Source organism: Triturus cristatus, chromosome 6, assembly GCF_964204655.1.
Source record: "Triturus cristatus chromosome 6, aTriCri1.1, whole genome shotgun sequence".
NCBI classification, from domain to species: domain Eukaryota; kingdom Metazoa; phylum Chordata; class Amphibia; order Caudata; family Salamandridae; genus Triturus; species Triturus cristatus.
Genome location: NC_140589.1, coordinates 1741962332 through 1741984495, shown reverse-complemented (window position 1 = coordinate 1741984495; position 22164 = coordinate 1741962332). Strand labels below are relative to the sequence as shown.

The window sequence follows — 22164 nt, the reverse complement described above, 5'->3', positions numbered from 1 at the left end:
GAGATACCCAGAAGAAATCTGGCCACTGTATTTTGGACCACCTGGAGCTTTTTCAACAAGTAGTCCGGGATGGCAATGTAGAGCATTGGCGTAATCCATCTGGGACAGAATGAGAGCACAGGTGACTGTTTCTCTCGCTGCCTGGGGAAGGAGAGAGCAAAACTTCCTCAGTCTTGAGGAGACCAAAGCAATTGCTAGCCAGCTTCTTGATATGGGTTAAGAAAGAGACTCTCATCGAACCACACCTCCAAGTTCTTGGCAGGCTTCCCTGCAGAGGTGGACAAGGAACTCAGGTGGCCAAAGAGATTCCCGGAAATTAGAAGGGAATTTTCCAAAGAGGAGAATCTCTGACTTCTCCTCATTACACTTTAATTGCCCAGTCGTTAGCCATTCGAAAATGGAAGAGAGACAGTGCTGAACCGAAGATACTGAGTCATTGTTATTGTCCCAATTAAAGAGCAGCTGGGTGTCATCGGCGTAGGCCATCACCTTAGCCCCCAGGCTCTTGGCTAGATAAACTAAAGGTGTCACATAAATGTTAAAGAGAAGGGGACGAAGGGCTGACCCCTGAGAAACTCCTGTGGTCACAGACTGTAGAGAGGAGGTGGACGGAGGAATCCAGATCTGCTGGGCCCGTCCGTCTATGAAGGACCTCAGGCAGTAACTGACACACCGATCCTGGCAAGTCGCAATAGAAGACATTGCGGGACAGTGTCAAATGCCGCCGAGAGGTCAAGCAGAATTAGTGCTGCCCTCCCGCCGGCGTCCAAACACTCCCGAATAGCCTCCACAACCTCCGCCAGGACCAATTCGGTGCTGTGGGAAGCCCGGAACCCAGACTGTGCCGGATGCAGAAGGCCCTCCCTCTCAACAAACTCAGAGTTGTTTGTTGACAACCTTCTCGCACACCTTGGCCAGGCCAGGTAAGAAGCTGGGCCGGTAGTTCCCTGGATTAAGAGGGTCTAGTGACTCTTATATAATAACATTCGCATTTCAGGTGTACCAGAATCCACCAATGTTGGCAATATGAAGCAATACATAGAAAAGTTGCTGGTCCATCTCCTGGGACGAGACACCTTTTCCGAGATACTTGTTGTGGAACGCGCCCACCGTTCCCTAGTGCCTAAACCGATACCAGGTGCAGCTCCCTGACCTATCATTGCTAGACTCCTCAATTACAGGGATCGGTACACGGCATTACGCAAGGCCAGAGAACTGGGGGACCTTCGACATGAGGGAATGGAAAATTCATTGTTCCCCAACTTCACCATGCACGAGTAGGAGGCGCGATGACTCTTTGCCCCAGCGGAAAAAAAAACTCTGCGATCTCAATCTGGAGTACAGTATGCTATATCCAGCCAAACTAAGGGTTAAAGCTGATGCTAAAGTACACCTGTTTACCGATCCCAAGGCAGTACTACGATTCATCACCTGTGCCTGTGCACTCGGGGAGCTCCTCACAGGCCCAAGAAGATCAAGGCACAGAGGAGTAATCACCAGAGCAGCTTTAGGCTAAAGCGAAGAAGGGTAACGTAGCGAATGCATAGACTAAGCACGGAGTACTGTATGATGCCCCACTAGAGATCACCATTTGTTCTGATCGAGGGGCCAGAACGCATTCTACACTTAAGTGAAGACTCTCACTGGGGGGGGGGGGTCTGGACTGTGATATCTGAGGGTGCATGGGGTGCACCAGTTGTTGTTATACCTCAGAGGGATGATATATTTAGAGACTCATGCAATAATGGGAACTATTAGAGTGGCATTGGGAGCACAACAAGATAGCCACATCTTCCCCAGAGTGTATCACACCTTTCATCTTACTTGCCCTTGAGTTGGGGTTGTATTTTCTAGATAGGGGAGGGAGGGAGGGAAATCAGATAGCCACGACAGTTGGGGATTTTCGAGGTTTGGGAGGGAAGGGTTGTTTCGTTAGACATGATGAGTGTTGTACGACGATTGCCATTGAGATTACAGGTGTTCTATATCGTAGGCAAGGGAGACAGCGCTTGGCAGAAATGGTCCAAGCAGAATGGCTACAGTGGGTGAGAATACACAAGTCCTTCAGCTCCCGACCTGGAATGTTCCGGCCTAAATGATGATAGAAAGATCAGGAGGATGGGCGCCTACTTAAAACTTCATTCAGTGGCAATTGCTGTTCTACAAGAGACACATCTTGCTCCCGATCGTAGTGAGGCAGTATGTCGCAAATTGCATGGGGTTTGCTATTCTGCAGAGTTCACATCACATGCGAGAGGGGTATTGATCTGGGTGGACGAAACGGCTGGAGTGGAAATGACGGATGTACTTAAGGATCCACAAGGTAGATATGTTGCAGCTATTTGCAAACGTGGGGACTTGCAATTCCTCCTAGTAGCCATATACGGCACAAATTATGACGACCCACCATTTTATTCTTCCCTAGCTGACAGGTTAACACAATGGAAAGGGTTCCACAACTCTGGGGTGGGGATTTCAACTGTATACTAAATCCAAATATAGATAGATCACAGGGCCCACTCAGACGACCAGCGGCGGCCACCACCGTCATCCAAAACCTAATGCAATCAGATGGTCTCATAGATATATGGAGATATAGATCCCCGGATGAGAGAGGCTACGCACACTACTCCTCGGTACATGACACTCACACTCAAATAGATTACTGGCTACTTTCTGGGGAGCTTAGTTTCAGAGTGGCGGCATGTATGCATTTACCGCGCACATACTCCGATCATTCCCCTGTCCAACTAGCTTTGGGGTACGGGCCACCACGCATCCCAGCCTTCACATGGCGTTTCTCACCTTACTCATTACTCTACACTGTTTTTAAAGATGGGTTGGCTACAGCCGTAGAGAACTTTTTCTCTGAAAATATTGGGTCAGTGACTTCATTTACTACAGTGTGGGAAACATTAAAAGTAGTTGGTCAATAGCGCTGTCCTTCATGAAGGGGCGTCCCCCATTTGCACTCGAAATAAAATAATTGCCATGTAGTAAAGTTCCATGCAAATTTTTTATTTTTTATATTTTTTATTTATTTGATGTTATCTGAATTAGATTCATTCATCATTGTGTCTTTTGCTCTTCAAAAATCAAATCCATGATCATAAACACAAATGCGTAATTAAATGATCCATAAATAGTCTGAATATGCAATTGTACACAAATCACATTCATTGTACATTGGCCCAATGCATTTCGGGCCTTAGCCCTTCCTCAGGGGCTGTATATATCTGTAAATATTGAAAAAAGTGTTTGTGTCAGTCAGGGCACAGTCAGTGATGAAAGGTCACAGTTTTTAATAATAAGGCATGCGATGTAACTGTCAAGTGAACGGTGATGGTGCTTGAAACGACGTTTGGTGATTATCGAAGATACAAGAGTGATCACCTAAAAGAGTCAAACCCACAAGCCGTGAAAAGCTGTGGCGTGAAGGATAACCCGAAAGTGAATGAGCACGAATGCTCTGAATGCTCTTACTTGTGTCGGTGAGATACTGGTTTGCACGTATTCAAAAAATTCTGGAAAACAGTGAAAGAATGTCAGAAGACCGGATATTCTACCCTAATAAATGCCAAAAATGAACGCGTTATATCGTGTCTTACCTAGAGTATCCTGAAGGATTTAGTACGAAAAGCGGACGTAGTCTACTTCCGGGTAGTGCGTACGTCACTGAATCGTAACACATTTAAATTGCTACGAAAGGTCACATGACTCATCTAATTGAAAAACAGCAAAGAAGATCAAAAAAATTTGTGTAATGTTTTCCAAAGTGTATGGACGATGGAATATGTAAACACGAAAATCGCTTACCGACAGCGCGTGTGTATGCTAGTGATCACGTGATTAATAGAAACAGAAAAATTTGTAGTTCATGCAAGGTGCCGTGGGTCACATGATGACTAGAAATTAAATTGCATAAAGATAACTTACGATGATAATGGTAAATGAAATAGAACCATGATATTTTTATTTTTATTTTTATTTTTTTTTATTTTTTGGTTTCCTCCTATACCATTATGGAATTCTTAAAGGGAGCTTAGGCAACTCAATTTGAAAAGGTCGATCCTATCTGGCCCTAATGTTAAGCGACCAAGTTCATACAGAGCCATGCCTAATCCCTCAAGTTGCCACTGCTTTCCCAATCCACTCCTTTTCACGCCAAAACTGACTCCCTGCGTTACTGGGGAGATTTAGGAACCGACAGGGCCCAATATAAATCATAGGAACACCAAATTACCTTTACCTTTACCTATCTTGCCATGCCACCAAGGGCTTCCAAATTTTATCAAAACTTGTGAGATCACATGCCATATCTGACTTACTGGTAACAATAACATGTTTAAGACAGTTTGAAAAAGATGGAGGTAATGGATCTTTCCAGGCTCTGCATATTTTACGCCTGGCTAGGAGTATGACGTAGAAAATGAACCTTGTGTTAATATCCTAAATATTGTAGGCAACTCCTAGTCCGGAAAGAATAGTATTAATTGTTATTACTATTGGTGTCTGCAGAACCTCCCCCAAGAAACCCTGTACCGAATCCCAATAATTTTTTATTTCTGGACATACAGCTAACATATGCACATCATCTGCGGCCAGGAATCTGCATCTTGGGCAATGATAATCTAGATTGGCGAATTTCATAAGTTTCTTTGGGGATATATATGCCCTATACATGGTATATAAATGGTTCCGCTTTAATGTTGCCGGTTTTACCACAGCCTCCAAGATAGTAAATGAGTCAACCCAAATATCCACCAAATCCACATTCTCCAATACTAGTAGATTATTCCATAGCTTTTGTATCTCTGATTCGCAGATGTTCTCAGCTTCTAACATAGCTGTATACCAGTATGAAATTTGTTTTTTCCACTTATTTTTCCTATATATTAAATCAAATTTTGGATTAGGGTTATTGAGATTCCAGGGCTTAGATAGCCACCATCTGGATAACTGATGATATTTAAACCTAGTAAGAGTACCCCCAGTAAGACCAGATACTGCCTCCCAACTGAGAAGCTGTGAGCCAACCTGGAGATCCCCCCAGCGCTCAATCCCAGCGGCCCTAAGAGGACGAGATAGTAAATCGTCAAGGCAGGCCGGTGTTCCTGGGGAATCCCAGATTGGAGCCTGCACTGAGTAATCGGGAATATCGAGCTTCTGCCTCACAAAGACCCAGTTTCTAATAGCTGTCCCCAGGATCTTTAGTCTTATTTTTTTGAAAAATGTTGGGTCTCCAAACTTAAAAAGAAAATGCGATTGGCCCTGTGGTATATCTCGTAGTAGTGCTTGAAATAATAAACCTAATGATGATGCCAAGGGTCTAAAGTTCTTGAAATGGAAAGCGTGGCAGTAGACCAATAGATCAGGAAAGGCCAAACCACCTGCCCTTAAAGATCTCCTAAGCTTCTTCCATGCTACCCTTGGCGATTTAGAGTTCCAAATAAAGGAACCCAATTTCCCTTGCAACTTTTTAATGGATACAGTGTTAAAAGATAATGGGATAGAATTAAATAGGAAAGTAAGTTTAGGAAGGATAATCATTTTTATTAGGTTAACCCTCCCAAAGATGTTTAGAGGGAGTGATGACCATCTTTGCAGTAAAGCACAGACCTCCTTAGAGACCTTTTCCATATTAATTTTGGTGATATCCTCAATTTTTTGGGTCAAAAGGACCCCCAGGTATCTCATTTTTGACTTGGTGCCCACCGTACTAACCTCTTGGTTCCACTCCATGATTTCGGTTTTCTTTATTAATGGAGTAACCAGAGACCGCCCCAAATTCGTCAGCTAGAGCTATCAATTTGGGCAAGGCGACCCCTGGGTTTGAAGTGAACATAAGAAGGTCATCCGCATATAATGCGAATTTTAGTTTTAAGTCAGAAATCTTAAAGGGTTTAAATGCTGGGTCAGATCTAAGTAAACAAACAAAAGGCTCAATATACAAATCAAACAATAAAGGTGACAGCGGACAGCCCTGCCTAGTTCCGCGAGCAATTGGTACCCAGGAGGTTAAAAGACCATTTATTAATATCCTTGCCCGTGGGGAGCGGTAAAGAGACCTCATAGCAGTTACAAACTTATTTGGGAAGCCAAAGGCTTCCAAGACCCTCCATAGATATAACCAATCTACCTGATCAAATGCCTTAGCGGCATCCACTGCTGCCAGGGTCAAAGGGAGATTCTTGCTGATAGCAACATCTATTGCTGCGATAACCTGAAATGTCAGTTCGTTTAGTTGTCTGTCTGGGATGAAACCCCTTTGGTCCTGATGAATAATTGTCTTTACCGTTTTGGCCAGTCTGGCTGCAAGCACACCGGCAAAAACCTTATAGTCTGTGTTTAACAGCGAGACTGGCCTGTAAGACTCTATCTTTAATGGGTCCTTATTTGGTTTCAGGATTAGCGTTACAGTAGCCTCTGCCCATGAGTCGGGAGCATTCTCGCCGCCCGTAAAAATGTTATTAAACAGGGTTGTGAGAACTTGCACTATTTGATCTATAATTATCCTGTAAATTTCTACTGGGAGGCCGTCGGGTCCAGCTGCCTTACCCTTAGCCATTCTCATCAGCTGAGCTCTGACCTCACCTTCCTTTATGTCCGACGCAAGGAAACTATTATTCTCTTCAGCTAAGCATGGGAGCTGTATCTTACTTAACCAGCTTTCCAATGACAAGGGAGATTGGTTTATTCTAACAGAGTACAGCGTTTTGAAGAAGGATTCAGCCTCAACCCTAATTTTCTCATCATCACTTGTGACAATACCCGAACTTCCCTGGGTGAGACTTGTGATCATATTTCTATTTCTGTCCATCCGAGATTTCCAAGCAAGAAGGCGACCACATTTCTCCCCATAAGAAAATTTTTGAAGTTTGCTGGCGTCCCATCTACCTTTCAGGACTTTATCCAAGCCTGCTTGATAGTCTGCTCGCAAAGCATCTAGTTCCTTTTGTAGGAGAGGTTTTATACTAGAATGATTGGCAGAGGCTGCTTGGAGTTCCAATTCTTTCACTTTGATTTTATGAAGCTCTTCTTCCTTTTACTCCTTATTCTTCCTATTCCTAACAATTGACATGGAGGTCAGCATACCCCGCAGAAACGCTTTATATGTTTCCCAAACCACTTGTTGGTTGGCTGAGCCTATATTATTGTTAAAGAAATCCTCTGTCAAAGTTATCAGATCCATTTTTGTCTCATCCTCTAGTGACATAGATCTATCTAGGGTCCATCTCCTTTGTATTTCTTTTACTTTGAAAGTAATGATTAACTCCACTGTCGAGTGGTCTGACAAGATGGCAGGGGTATATTCGGTAGTGTCAACTGCCGCAAGTAACACCTGATCAATAAGGAAAAAAGCTATTCTGGAATGGTGGCCATGCCTGCGGCTATAAAAAGAAAAATCCCTCCTTGTGCTGTTTCTAACTCTCCAGACGTCTATAAGGTTATAATCCTTAACTAAGTTTTTAAGCTCTCTCCGGGATTTCACTGGAGGTGTAAATTTGACCCTCGATGTTCGATCCAGCTTATCTAAAATCAAATTAAAATCACCCCCTAAGATAACTGGCCCTGTGTGATCTAAAAGAATTGTTCTAAGCTTCAGGAGTGCCCCTGGAAGATCTTGATTGGGGCCGTAATATACAGCACATACAAAAGGGATACTCTGGCACTGTAGAGACGCCACCAACCACCTTCCTGATCGATCAGTGTCCTATTTCACCACCTTAATTCCTGCGTTAGCTCTAATCAATATTGCTACCCCTCTAGTGCTACCATTCTGGTCAGAACATAGGACTTCCTGTATCCATCTAGCCTTCCCCAGCTCGGTCTCACACTCTTTTTTTTCTCTAAGTGGGTCTCTTCCAATAAACAAACCTGAGCCCCTGTCCTAAATAAATATTCCTTAACCCTTGTAAGTTTCCTCTTATCTCTTAGGCCATTCACATTCCAACTGACAAACTTAATTTTGTTATTCATATTAACCTTTCCATCTACCACCACAGGCCCTGCTCCCTTCCATATCCGGTGTATTTATTGATGTGTATATGGGATTTTTTTTTACCCCTTTTGCCCCAACCACCCAGCAAACCACCCACCCCCCCCCCCTGAGGAACCCCTCCCATACCTACTCTGGCGATCTTGTCGCCTGTGGGGGCTCCCGTGATCTGACCTGGATCCTTCCCGTCAGTTGCTAAAAAAAAAAAAGACTCCTGTATATGAGCCGGGTGAACCCTTATCTTTTTTTTTTCTTTTTTCTTCCTCCTCTTCCCTTTTTTTTTAATTTTCTCCACCTTTTCTTCCCCTTATTTTTTTTTTTTTCTCTATTGTTTTATTTACTTCTCTTTTTTTTTTTTTTACTATTTTTTCCCTCTTCTTCTTCTCCCCCTTTTCCCCTTCTTCCTCCTCTCTCCTCTTCTCCTTTCTCGTCCCCTCCCATACAGTGAAACAACTAAATTCAATTAGAAAATTCTGTTAAGGACTCTCTTATTAAAGTTATGAAGGAGTCAACTTCATGTGGAGATAGAAAGTTATGGGTCTTGTTCTTCCAAACAACTTTTAGGAATGCAGGGAATTTCATTTGAACCTGGGCGCCCAGGCTCCTCAGATCGGGCATTCTGTTCCCCAGCTCCCACTGCCTTTGTGCTGTGGCTTTTCCTACATCTGACCTAATCAAATATCTGATAGTCTATCTGGAGGGTTGTATCAGCTAGTGCTCTACTCAGTACTAGCTCCTTTACCGTATAGGTGAGGAAGTTCACCAAGATTTTCCTAGGTGCCTTCCTCTCCTTATGCAGCCTATAGGGGTCTCTATGAGCTCTTTGAATTTCGGCCTCAAGATCTATGTCAGGCCTGTCTTTTAGTACACCATCTCTAAGCAGATTACAAATAAATGCTTTAACATCCCCTTTCTCGGCTCCCTCAGGAATCTTTAAAAATTTGAGATTATTCCTTCTCGAATGTATCTCGAGTCTCTCAATGTCCATTTGGAGATTTTTGTTTTGCAGTCTGAGAGCCTCTAGATCTCTCTCATGTCGCTGAGAGGCACCCGTAAGCAGAGACACATCTTCTTCTAACACACCAGTACGCTTAGACACTTTGTCTAATTTAGCCTCCAAATTCGCACATTGATCGTGAATGCTTTTCTGATTTGCCTCAGAGATTGCGAATTTCGATGACAAATCCTCCCTCCTGTTTAATAATAAGGACTTAATTGAAAGAGCCTAGGTCCGCAGGGGTATCCATAGTCGACTGCGGGGCTTCCCCGTCTACTGGTGGAACCTCTTGTGTTCCTGAGTCACAATCCAAGATAGAATATCTGTTGGTTAGAGGCAAACCCCCTTGCGTCGTAATAGTACCTGCGGTGGGTTGTACAATAGGAGTTGGGCCCCTTGATGGTTGGGCCGGGAGTTGTCACATTCGGAACTTTCTTTAATGATGGCCTTGATGCAGACTTAGGTAGAGAAGATAGAGGAGATGTACTACCTCCCTTAGAATCCATGGCCTGCTCCAAAATTTTAAAATAGGACTTCAGGGATGGGGTCGGTTTACCTCGAAGGGGCAGATTCTTGGGAAGCCTCTGTTTCTGCTCGCCTACCCCTCCTTTTAAACTTTTCCCCTTCCTTTCCTTCTTCTGCCCTTTAGACGAGGGAGCGGCAGTCCCTAACCCTATCTCTATTTCAGGGCAGTTGCCTGCCACCTGGAGCCCCGCTTTATGGAGCTCTAAGTTCGACCTAAGCTGATACCTGTTTCTGGTGCCCCCTGTTCTAAGGGCAGCTGGGGCTCTAGAAGCTGGGGGTTTAATTCCTAATTCCTTACTACTGCTCTCTGATAAAAGAAAGGACCCCCCTGGCAACTCGAGGTGAACTGTAAGTGAAGGGCTGGAAAATTGAGAGATGTTCGAACTCATTCCCTTCCCTTCCCTCCCCCCCCGCAGCTCCGGCTGCCAGAAGGAAGGAACTGGCTTCACGTATACAGGGTCAATAGATAGTTCAATAGTCAGTTCACCTAGCTGTTGACCGCTATCGCAATAACCGTCCCCTTCAATCTTAGTAGTCCTTAAAGAATATGCACCAGAAAACCTTCGGGACCCAATTCTCGCTAATACCATGCCGGAACTTTGCACGCCGAAAAAGCCAATTCTCGTGCTTCAGTTCAGGCTCCTTTGTATGTATTAATGCTCGCTGGTATGTTTGTGCTTGTGTTTGTGATAGTTTGTAATTGCAGCTCGGTCTCACCGCTTTTACAAGCGGCTCGGCGTTTTCCAGAGACACCATCGGAGTTGCACACTTCCAGTGCCTCCAGAGGTCCTAGCGCCCAAATGTTTTGTTCCGGTAGTGAGGCTGTCAGGCGGTAGAGGCGGGGTCCGCCGTTGCTCGCAGAGCAGGAATGGGTCAGGTCCGTCGAGTGCGCAGAGACACACGAGAGAAAAAGGAAAAAGAAAAAATGCCGAAGATTTAAAGAAAATGAATCATACGGTAAGGGAGATCACCCGCACCCACTCACCAATTAAAATTTAATTGTCGTCCGCATCTCACTCGGGAGATCACCGGTCAGATTAGAGCTCCCCACGGACGGCGTCAGCCCTCCGCCATGTTCCTCTCTGTCCCCGCCCTCGAAACTGGCGATTCTCGAAATAGAACCATGATATAATGGAATAATGAAATAATAAACCGAACTTACAGAGCACTGGAATCTACGTATCGGAGCACTGCGCAAAGAGGTCAAAAATGTAAACGGGAAGTTCCAGGTCCGTGTGTATGCATGAAATCCAAGAAAAATGATGCTAGAAATGTGTTGAAATGAAAGGTGAAAAATATGTAGAGTGAGCGTAAAAAGGTGCATAGATAAAAACAATCATCAACAACCTCTGTGCAAATAAATATACATGTGTAAATGGCACATAATAACATGATGTGAAAATTCATATTGAAAATTAACAATGTGATTACGAAAAGAGATCGTATTGGCTGGATGGTTTGTTGAATCTCATAGAAAGCAGCTGAATTCAAGTTTTTCATTCAGTCCATTGGGATGGGTGGTATTCAAGCAGTAAATCCAAAACGTTTCCCTCTGTAGGAGAAATTTTGTATGGTCGCGACCAGGAGTGGGTGCGATTTGTTGAAGGACACAAAAACGTAATTGGCTCACATTGTGTTTGAATTCGTTGAAATGAACAGCCACCGGTGATTTGGAATTTCTGATGCGAATGTTGGACTTGTGTTCGTTTATGCGTATTCTTATTTTCCTTTCGGTTTTGCCAACATATGCAAGTCCACATGGGCATTTGAGAAAATATATAACATTTTCACTGTTGCAATTGGCTGTTACCCTTAATTTGATTGGAACACCTGTAGGTGGATGTCGTACTGTATCACCTTTAATAATGGCATTACAATTGCCACAGTTGTAACAAGGTGTGGTACCTGTAAATGTTCTCGGTTCACTTGTGGGAATCTTCAGTATTTGTTCTATATTACGGGTACGTTGGTAAGCGAATCTCCGGTTTAATTCAAAATTTCCATTGAAATCAGTTTCAGATTTTAACATAGGCCAAAATTTTAGTATGATTTTTTTTTTTATTTGGAAACTCAGTGGAATATTTGGACCCAAATACTAATCTTCTGGTGTCACTGTCTTTGCTTTTGGATTTGAGAAGATCTTCTCTAGATGTTGTTTGCGCTTCTTGAATTATATTAGGAGGCTATCCTCTGTCCAAGAACTTTTTTGCACATGCTTTTGCACTGATTTCATATGCTTCCTTCGTTGATGATATACTGCGTAGTCGAAGTAACTGTGAGTATGGCAAATGTTTTTTGAGGGAAGGATGATGAAATGATTGAAAATGTAGTAAGTGGTTTCGATCCGTGGGTTTGGTGTAAACCTCTGTTGTCAATTCTTTGTTCTGGATTTTGATGAGTATCTAAGAAGGTGATTTGTTCAGAACTTATGGATGCTGTGAATTCAATTCTTTCATCCACATTGTTTAAATCCTTGATTGCTTTTAATAAAGTCTCCTCAGGGCCATCCCATAGAACAAAAATATCATTAATGTATCTCTTGTATGTTATTAAATGTTTTAGCCATGTTTCTTGATTCAGTATGTGGTCTAGTTCAAATCGATGTATGAACAAATTCGCATATGTTGGTGCTGCGCAATTACCCATCGAAGTGCCTGATAATTGTTCAAGAGTTTCCCACATTACACGCTAAATATCTTGGCTTACGCAGATGATATGTTATTATATGTACATGAACCGGAGGCACATCTGTCACCAATTTTGCGAGAAGTCGTACAGTTTGGTGGTCATTCAGGGTTACGTATAAATTGGGGTGTCTATTATATTTCCCCTTACTCCATGCACAGTGTAACCGCTTGTGGAGTTCACCCTGCGTTGGACCATAGAAGCAGTACCCTACTTGGGTATCGAATTCCACACGGATCCCGCAATAGTTTTGGTGGAAAACTATGGCAGGGCTACACAGAGGTTCATAGAAAACGAAGATAAGTGGATAAAACTTCCGCTCTCGTTGATGGGGAGAATCTCCATTATGAAGATAGTCATATTACCAAGATTCCTGTTTTTATTTGAGAACATCCCCAAACCGCTGCCAAAACACATGTTTCTAGGCTGGCGCACACAATTAATAAGGTTGACATGGGCCGGTAAGCAGCCTTGTATACAATGGAGTTCACTTACTCTCCCATATGATTTGGGTGGATTGGGGGCCCCCGACCTGGAGAAATACTACAGAGCTGCGAACAGTGCGTTTGCGCACTATGGCTACACAGACAGCACGATTTGCCCTTCTTGTCCATGGAAAGATGCTGCGGACCCTCTCACGTTTCCGCAACCTCTTACTAAATCGTCATCCAGGAGTTTTTGACTCCATAGCTGTCACAGTGCAAGCATGGTAAACTGTACTACACATGCAGGCGGGAGCCTTTCTATATGCACCCTTTATTATGCAGCTCCCTGAGGTACCCAATGTCAGTCAGAAGGTTGTTTTTCATTCCTCAACAGACCCCCTTGCGTGAACAACCTACAACTCCCCAGGTCCCCAAAAAGAAAGAGCTCACTTTTGAGGGGCAGCTCACCTAGGAGCCACAAACCTTATCTCCCACCAGTTAGAAATGGTAGGGAGCGGGCCACTGATCCACCACTGCCACCTCCTCTGCACCAGCGCACACCCCATCGCCCCTATCATCACATTCCTATTCACATTCAGGGCACACTGACTCACAACAGGGCAAGGAATACTATTATGATTTTAACGTATCATGTTATACAGACGGCTTCTCAGCACCACAATGCCAAACTGCATGTGGTGCAACACGAGGTCCACTGTTTAGTGGAGACTGCAAGATGGAAAGTCTCTAGTACCTTCCTGTGCCCCGCAGCATGCTGAGAACTTCAGAGATCCGGTCAAGACTAGAGTCTTAAACCCCCAGGGTTAAAAGCTGCCTGTTAAGACCAAGTGTATACAAGGAAGCCAGTTCCCACCTGACTCACTAGTGGCCTATATAGTTGAGTAAAGAGTTAGGACAAAGGGGTTGGTCCTCTTCCAGAGAAGGACGATTGATGGGACTGGCAAGTCCTGCTTGGTTCTAAAAATAAAATACAACTAAAGAAATATTTGTTATACAAACACGTGGTCTGAGTTCAGTCTGAGTGTCTGACATCATTTCTTGCCTGAGTGTGTATAATTAATGCTTAACACTACCCTCTGATAAAGCCTTACTGCTCGCCCACACTACCACAAATAGAGAGTAAGGTACTATCTACTTTTACCTCTAAGTCTTTAGGGATCCACTGGACTCTGTGCACACTATACTTTACTTTGGTATAGTATGTACAGAGCTAGCTTCCAACACATGGCGGCCCTCTACCTCAAGGATGCCTACTTCCACATCATTCATATACATCCAGATCACCACTGCTACCTGCGCCTTGTGTTAAGTGGACTTCAATACCAGTTCAAGTTCTTTCTTTTGGGAGCACAACAGTCACAAAGGAATATACCAAATATCTTGTGGTAGTGGCTGTGCACCTGCGCACTGATGCATTCATGGATTTCCTTCCCTAGACTATTGGCCGGTAAAGAGCAGCATTTATAAACGCAATGAATCCCAACACAAGACGATAAAAGTAATAAACCATGTTCTTCATTGAATGAAAAATATATATTAACCTAGCAAAATGGCAGGTACTAGTAAAACAAGCTTGGCGCTCTTTTTAGTGTGATACACATGCTGGTCATTTTATTCACTAGTGTGTACATACAGCAATGTAAAAAGGGTCTGTGTTATAAGGCAACACAGTTATGGACCCTTCACGCAGTGTGGGATCATCATCAGGACTCTGAGAATTTCAAGTACAAAGAATTGAACCCCTCTAGAAATCAGGTGGGGAGTGGCGCTTCCTGGCCACCAGAGTGACAGGAGAAATGCCTGTAGTTGACGTAGATTTCCACAGGCAAAATTGGACGAGACATGCAAATAACCTAGGAAAAATAGAAGTGTCACACATAACCCAGCAATTGGGTCTTGCTGCCAGGGAGCTAAAGAATGGAAGTTCCGGGAGAAGAGTGGATCTGTGCAGTGTACACAATGGAGCCGGATAGCATACACATGTTGATCACTTTGTTCACTAATGAGTATCGCCCTAAAGAACACAGAGCTTGTTTTTTTATCAGTGACACCCATCGTAAATCTTTGTTAATATATATTTTTCATTAAATGAAGAGGGCTGTTTATTATCTTTATCATCTCTTATGTTAGGGACCATTGTGTATAGAAATACTTTAATACCCCATGTCCCTAGTGATACTTTGGTTCCCCTTGTTTTTATTACCTAGTAGTAAAGAGCAGCAGCAAGGAGCAATGCCGAGCACACACCCAGGCTTGCAGTGTCTCTTTTATGCAAGCTAGGTTTCTACACAGGTTCAGCCTTATCTAGGGTTCTTTCTAGACACAGTCATGGGGAAAGTTTACCCCGACTAAGAGTGATGGCATTCCAAACTCTGCTGCCTCTTTTTCAGAAACCATGTCCTCTTGTGTTATTCTCAGTAATGAGACTCTTGAAGATGATCAATTCATGCTTTTTTATGGTAATTCACGCAAGACTGCACATGTGCCCTTTTCAGGAGTGGCTGGGCACAGCCCATTACTCCACACACCCTCCTCTGGTGGAATTCAAAGACGTTGGGGGCATACCTTGTTTTTATACCCAAGTGACAATTACCACAAAAGCCTCACTTGTGGAATGGGTAGCACAATTGAATCACATTACTGTGCAGGGTACCCGGATGCCACAGCAGAGCTACCGCTCTGCTTACCTGGAACTCATGGCAATCGGCCTAGCTCTCAAGGCTTTTTACAGATTTATTCAAGGCAAAACATTACTCATGAAGACATAGAAAATGACAGTGATTTATTACAGATAGAAAAAAGGGGTGCAGTCACTTGCCTCGGATGTCTGCACTTTTCGAGGTATCTGGCATTGGGCCATTTGGCACCCCATCCAGCTCCTAGCAGATAATATGCAGGGGTGGACACTGATTTTGCAGACCTAAATCGAACACATCGGGTCAGAGTGGTAGATAAATCCCCAAGTTCTCAAAGTATTTTTACCAATGGGACATGCCCATCCTCTTATCTGTTCGCCACCAATAAAAATGCCCAAACTCCTCCAGGTACCCACAGCCATAGTCCTTGGGCAATGCACTATGGATGAACTGGTCATTGATATTTGCTTATCCTTTTCCTCCACTTTTCCTGATCTCATACGTGGTAAAAAAAGACCAGGAAAGTCTTTAAGACCCTCACCCAGGTAGCACCAATGTGGGCCAGACAAGCTTGGTACTCCATGCTTCATCCACACAAAAAGCTGCCTGAGACTGGATCTTTTGACTCTACATCAGGGTCCGCTCAGATATCTGGATGTTAGGTAACTGAATCAAGCTGTCTGGTACCTGAGGTCTTGGAGTAAAGGTTATATGAAACTTCTGGAGGAGTGTGTGCAGCTCCTGCATGATGTGCTTAGACCTACCACATGCACCTGTTATGCAGCTCAGTGGAAAAGGCTTGTCTAGTATTGCGTTGGTAAGCACATACAATCTCTCCGTCTCTGCAGGACTTCATTTACTTCTTGTTGCATTTGCAAAAAGTTGGATTAGTATACATTTCTATTAGTCTGAGGCAAGCTGCAGTAGCAGCCTATAGGTAGAATATAGAGCATGTGTCAATTTTTAAGATTCCTGTTAGCAAGGACTTCATGGAAGGCCTTCTAAAAATCATCCCTCAATTCATCACTCTGTGGCCCACCTGGCACCTTGATACACTTTTTTTGAAGACCTATAGCTCCTCCCCCCTGAACCACTACGCTCTTGTGGCATGCAGCCCTTGCCAAGGAAGGTAGCTTTCCTAATCCCCATCTCCGAGGGGAATCAATTAAATGCAGGTCTTGATTATAGAGGACGCATCTATCCAGGTTCTTGAAGATGGCACAGTCTTAAGGACAAATCCTAAACTCTTCTGGATTCCTTCACCAGTCCCATTCGCCGGAAGTGGGTGCTGGCTCTATCTCAGTGCCAGAAGCGACACCACTGTGGTGTCACTGTAGTCATAAAGCACCCCAGACTGGTGCACTGTCAGTTACTTATTTTCCATGTCATATATGCAGATCTGGAGTATTGATCTCCTCATTTTCCTTATCTATTCAACTAATTCTTGTATTTTTCAGGAAACTTTTTTGTGCAATGCAGGGATGTTCCCCCTAAATGGTTAGGTTTTAAACCCTGCAGGGATGGTGATGTATACATGTCCAACAGAAGCCAACCACATCTGTCTTGGGACCCTGGGGTCAGACCAAGACCTGTAGTCATTCATGTCATCCAAGAGCATGTCAAAGTCACCAAAGTTCTTCTGTCGAAAGCGCAAGAAAATGCGATGTCACTCCTTTGAGTAGTGCAGAAAGTCAAACAATAAATCAGTGAAGTGCTCCCCTATGCTTCCTCAGTGCCAGAATTGGTATCTCTTCCTCAAGAAGAGCTGCAGCCTGTGACTGCTCCTGATCCAACACCAGTTTCCTGACCTTCGATGCCGGTGGCTCCCTCACCCAGGTCTTTACAGTGTCCGCCCTACCCAGAGGTTCCTGGTCCCAATGCAGACCCTGCTTACTTCCTGAATGCGGTATTTGACACTGTTGAAAAGGCCTGTCCCTTAAACACTGATCATGCTGTCACTTGCACCAGACCCACAGTGTCTAGGTGAGAGTGCAGTGGTCACTCTGAAAGGTATGTGCCCCCCCTCTGCTGCAGAGCACAGCATAGTTTCAATCCTTTAACCAAGAGCAACCCCATGAGTGTGCTCTCATGATTGTCAATTTCACAGAAGGAAAAACATGCAGGCGCCTTTCCATCCCAACAGATGGAGAAAAGGGTGAGATGCAGGTGTCAGTGTAATTCAGTAGTACTGAAGAAAAGTTGGAACAACTACTGAGAGAATGCATCTGTTCACTAGTAATCATGGGAGGGGGATGGGTGGAAAGTAGGAAACGTGGGGGATGTGAGGAGTGGGTTAGAGGGTAAAGGAAGCTGGAAGCTGATGGTATGGTAGATCATCATGAAGATGTTTAAAAGTGAGATCAAAATGTCAGCGAAGGGTTTAATCCTGATCTTCCATCGTTGAAGTTTGAAAGGTCCATGATTAAGGAGTTGCAAGAGGTCATCTCTTATCTTTCTTAGGATTCGATACAGCCTTTCATGGATAAGTGGAGTCTCTGAATACCCTTCTTTAAACTTGTATATTGATTGTCACAGTACCTAGGAGATCAATCCTCTACCCTTCTCAGCTTGGTTATAACGTGGATGTCAGCAGGATCTTTGGCCTTTGTCTTGATCTGACAAAATGTCATAATATTGCATTAACTCTTGAGTGGTTCATTGTCCTGTTCAGAGCCTTTGTCTGTTTTATCTAGTAGCTTGACATCTTCACTATGTACCCTAATTATAGAACCTGCAAAATCACGGACTGTTGGTTTGTGTGTTTAAAAACTGCATTAAATAGCCTTATTGCGGATATGGATGGAAAAGAGCTAATGTGTGGAAATATGTTCTTTTAGGTACTTATTTAAATTGCTGCAACTCTGGATTTAGTAAAGTATTTGAGTCTAATGCTACTTTTAATACATACATAAAATATTATGTAAGCCTTAAATAATGGTTCCGTGCTTATGCAATGAAACTTCGGCTTAGAGCTCCACTATTTTTTCCCCATTGTTTAAAACTTTGATTTGAGATATGTATTCATTATCGTACAGTAGTTAATTTGCAACCATGAGTGATTCCACTGGGTTGTTAAATACCTAAAATCCCAGAGCACAAAACATTGTTCAGATTTTCCCTCTTACAGTTCTCTCTTCCCAGCCTCTTCTTTCTCTCTTCCCCCACCATAAAAAGATGTTCTCTCATATATTTTGTTAACTTTTAGACTGGAGAACTGAGGACAAAAATGAGCCAGTCTCATGAAGACAGCCTAACGAGTGTAGCTTGGAATCCAGATGGCAAGCGTTTTGTAACGGGAGGACAACGTGGGCAGTTCTACCAGTGTGTAAGTGCTTCTCAATATTTGACCCGATTCTATACCGCATTGTTGTTTTTATTTTTGTAGAAACACCTATTCTATATATTCTGTCAACTTTCTATGTCACTTCTTTCCCTCCCTTACCACTGATCTTTGGTCAAGTGCTTTTAAGCTAAAGTAACATTGTTGGATACAGTAAAACTGGAGAATGGATATTTTCAACTCAATTTTTTGGATTGTGAATTGGAATGTGTCACTGTTTCTCTTGCTCTCTCTTTCTCTAGGAATCTTCCTTTCGCTACTTAATAGAATGTTTAAAAAAAATTGTTATTGATTTAGTCAAGTAAACAATACATTACTGATAAAACCATGTAATGACAGACACAGTATTTAGGAAGATGAATAATGTCCTTTTCTCTCGATAGCAATCCGTGGTATAAGGGAGTAGTAGCACAGTCCAAGACACCATCATTGTCAGTCTTCCATCCTTAGCACAGTGGGGGCAGTCCTTACAGCACAAGTAACATGAACTCTGGCAATTACTACTCAAAAGTTTAAGAAACAATCAATACAGCTGTGCTTGACATCTGCATCACAGTGTTGTATGAGACAATGCATCACATCTCTAGATGTGTTATGGAGGAGGAAGAAATCAAGTAGGCAGCTCAACATCTACCCCGTGTGCACCCCATGTATTCCTTGTGTTAAGACCTCTATGATGCCGATGCTTCCGGAGTGTCGGCTGGGGCATCCCGTGGGTGCAGGAGAAGGTAAGTCGTGAGGGGTCCCCAAATGTCTTTTGGCCGTGACGCCCGGGGGAGTAATTCTGCATAGTTAGTCAATTGCTCCTGGCAGTATTTTAAGTCATCAAGCCATTCTTTGAACTTTGGCGCTCTACCCCATCTGCAGGCTATGCAGCGCTTGGCCATCAGCATTACAGTAGCAAGATACCGGCGATGTGGTGTAGGGATGAACTTGGTATAACCTAACAAGGCTTTCAGTGGAGTGCGTTCTAGGCAGAGGCTTGTCATCTGTTCCATGGCATCAAAGACCTGTTCCCAATATTCATACACCCATGGACATTCCCAGGCCAAGTGGAGGAAGTCAGCCCCTGGGGTGCCACATCTATCGCAGCGGTCAGAGTCTTTTAGTTTATATTTATGAATTTTGACTGGAGTGTAGTACAAGCGGTGTAGGAATTTAAAGTGCGTTATACGTAACCTACTGCTGGCAGATATTTGCTCTGTTTGGAGACAACAGTACGTCCAGTGCTCATCTGTTAACTTGTAACAGAGTTCTGAGTTCCAGTGCGCACGAGAGGGGCATGGGGTTGCATCCTGCTGAGTGTATGTTGTAGAGCATAGAGACCAAGTGTCCTGGAGAGGTAGCTTGCAACATCAGCTGCAGGGGGGGCGAGAATGGGGGGTTCCGGAGGGAACTCCGGGGTAATAGATCGCATGCCTTGACGAAGCCGTATGTAGAGGAATACATCCAGAGGAGAGGGCTGGAGCTCATGGAATATCTGATTGGATGAATGAAACCTCCCATTGTGATAAAGGTCCCCCCCCATGTGGTGATGTTAGTCCGCTCCAGGAGTTTAAGGAAAACAGTCTCTTGAAATAGTTGCATGCGGGGATGATATGGAAGTGACGGTGAGTACAGCATGGGGCATTGTAGGAGGGTCCGAATACGGTTCCAGGCGTCTATTGTGCATGTAATTGTGGTTGACTCTTTGTCCTGCGGATTAGTGGGGGCGCAGAGCACGCCCTCAAGAGGTATGGGTTCTGCGAGCCACTGCTCTGCCGCGATCTGTGGCATGTACTGGGGGGTGGAACCAATAGTACGCGTAGTGGGCCTGGACGCATGCATAAGAAAGCTCGAAGTTCGGGACATCGAATCCTCGCTGTGAATAGGGCCTGGTAAGTATGTTCCATTGTAGACGCGGCTGTTTGCCCCCCCCCCCCCCCCCCCCCCCCCAGACCAGCCTGATCATTTACGACCTTATCGCTTTAAAGAAATGTCTTCCAGGGTGGTACGGGATATTTAAAAATAGATAAAATAGCTGTGGGAGCACTACCATTTAAATTAGAGAGGCCTGGCCTGCCAAGGAGAGCGGCAGTGAGATCCAGCGGGTGACGCACCCTGTAATGCGCTCTAGATAGAGAAATGCCATAGTTGAGGCGCATCAGTTCCTCCCTGTCCGGAGATGCGGATCTCCAGATAGCGCAGGTCTGTATCGCACCATTCCAATGGGAAATCTAGGGGAAAGTGAATGACCGCAGGGGTAAGAGGAAATATTTGTGGCTTCCCCCAGTTGATGTGAACCCCAGATAATTTCCCGAAGACGATAAATTCCCGTAGGAGTGGGTTGAGATTATGCTGTGGGACCCTGATTTAAAGGGTAATGTCGTCTGCATAAAGCAATATGAGGATCTGGTTCAGGTTACAGCTTAGCGCCCTATCCTGATGGTGCTGTCTTAATTTGGCAGCCAATGGTTCGACCGCTAGGGCAAATATCAGGGGGGACAATGGGCACCCCTGCCAGGTACCTCTAGTGATGTGGAAGGCCGTGATAAGTGACCGTTAATGAGGGCCTTGGCTGTCGGGAGCTGATATAACAGCTGTATCCAGGAGAGAAACAGAGGAGGAAAGCCCATCCGTTGCAGCTCCCCGAGAAGGTAGTCCCACTCAACGGTGTCAAACGCCTTGGTGGCGTCTAAAAAAACGACCGCAGGTCAGGATTAACATTATGTAGGATTGAAAAGAAGGTCTGCAGATTCCATTAACAGGTTTAGCCTATTGGCTAGGACCTTGGCCAAGATTTTGGTATTGCAATTAATGAGGGATAATAGTCTAGAAGAGTCGCAATGGAGTGGTGATTTTCCTGGTTTTAGAAGTGAAGTAATGAGCGCCTCCCTCATGGACGGGGGAAGGGTGCCGGTCATCAAAGAATCTTCAAATACCTCTGAGTATGGGGGCTAGTTGGTCTATGTATGCTTTATAAAATTCAATGGGCAGTCCATTCAGGCCGGAGGCTTTGCTGGACTACACGTGCATAATAGCTTCCCGTATCTTGTCTAATTCAAAGGGGGCACACAGGAAGTCCCTTTGCGAGTCTCCAAGCCACCCCAGCGCCACCTCTCCCAGAAAGTCGTCTAGCTTGAGGCGGTCCTGCCTGTTGGATGTGTATAGCGAGGAGTAGTGCTCAGTGAATGCATAGAGTATGTCAGCGGTGTCACGATAAAGTACATCCCCGGGCCCGGATAACTCCAAAACATAATTAGAGAAGCGGGGTTTCTGTGTCATCTCAGCCAAGATCTTTCCCGGTCGCTCGCCCTCCCTATATCTCCTAGCCACCCAGTATTTGCCCTTAAAACCTCGTTTCGCGGTCAGCGGTGTCGGTATACTCTGAGTTTGCCACGGAATGCGCGCTGGGCTTGGCTGTCACTTCCTTCAGAAAGTCGTGTCTCCAGTGCTTTAAGCTCAATCTCCAGCTTCCACAGTGTGCACTGTATGTCCTGGAGCACCCTCGAACTTTTTGAAATGCAGAATCCCCGAATTGTTACCTTGAAGGCCTC

General features: G+C 44.3%; 1 protein-coding gene across 4 annotated transcripts in view; it reads left to right on the top strand.

Annotated features, from left to right (window-relative positions):
- WDR26 (WD repeat domain 26) overlaps positions 1–22164 on the top strand; it is a 618259-nt gene that overhangs the window by 321464 nt on the left and 274631 nt on the right. For all 4 annotated transcript variants that reach the window (XM_085613001.1, XM_085613004.1, XM_085613002.1 and 1 more), the window contains one exon: positions 18494–18613. In XM_085613001.1, the coding sequence (XP_085469127.1) occupies positions 18494–18613 (120 nt within the window). The remainder of the gene's footprint in view (positions 1–18493; positions 18614–22164) is intronic.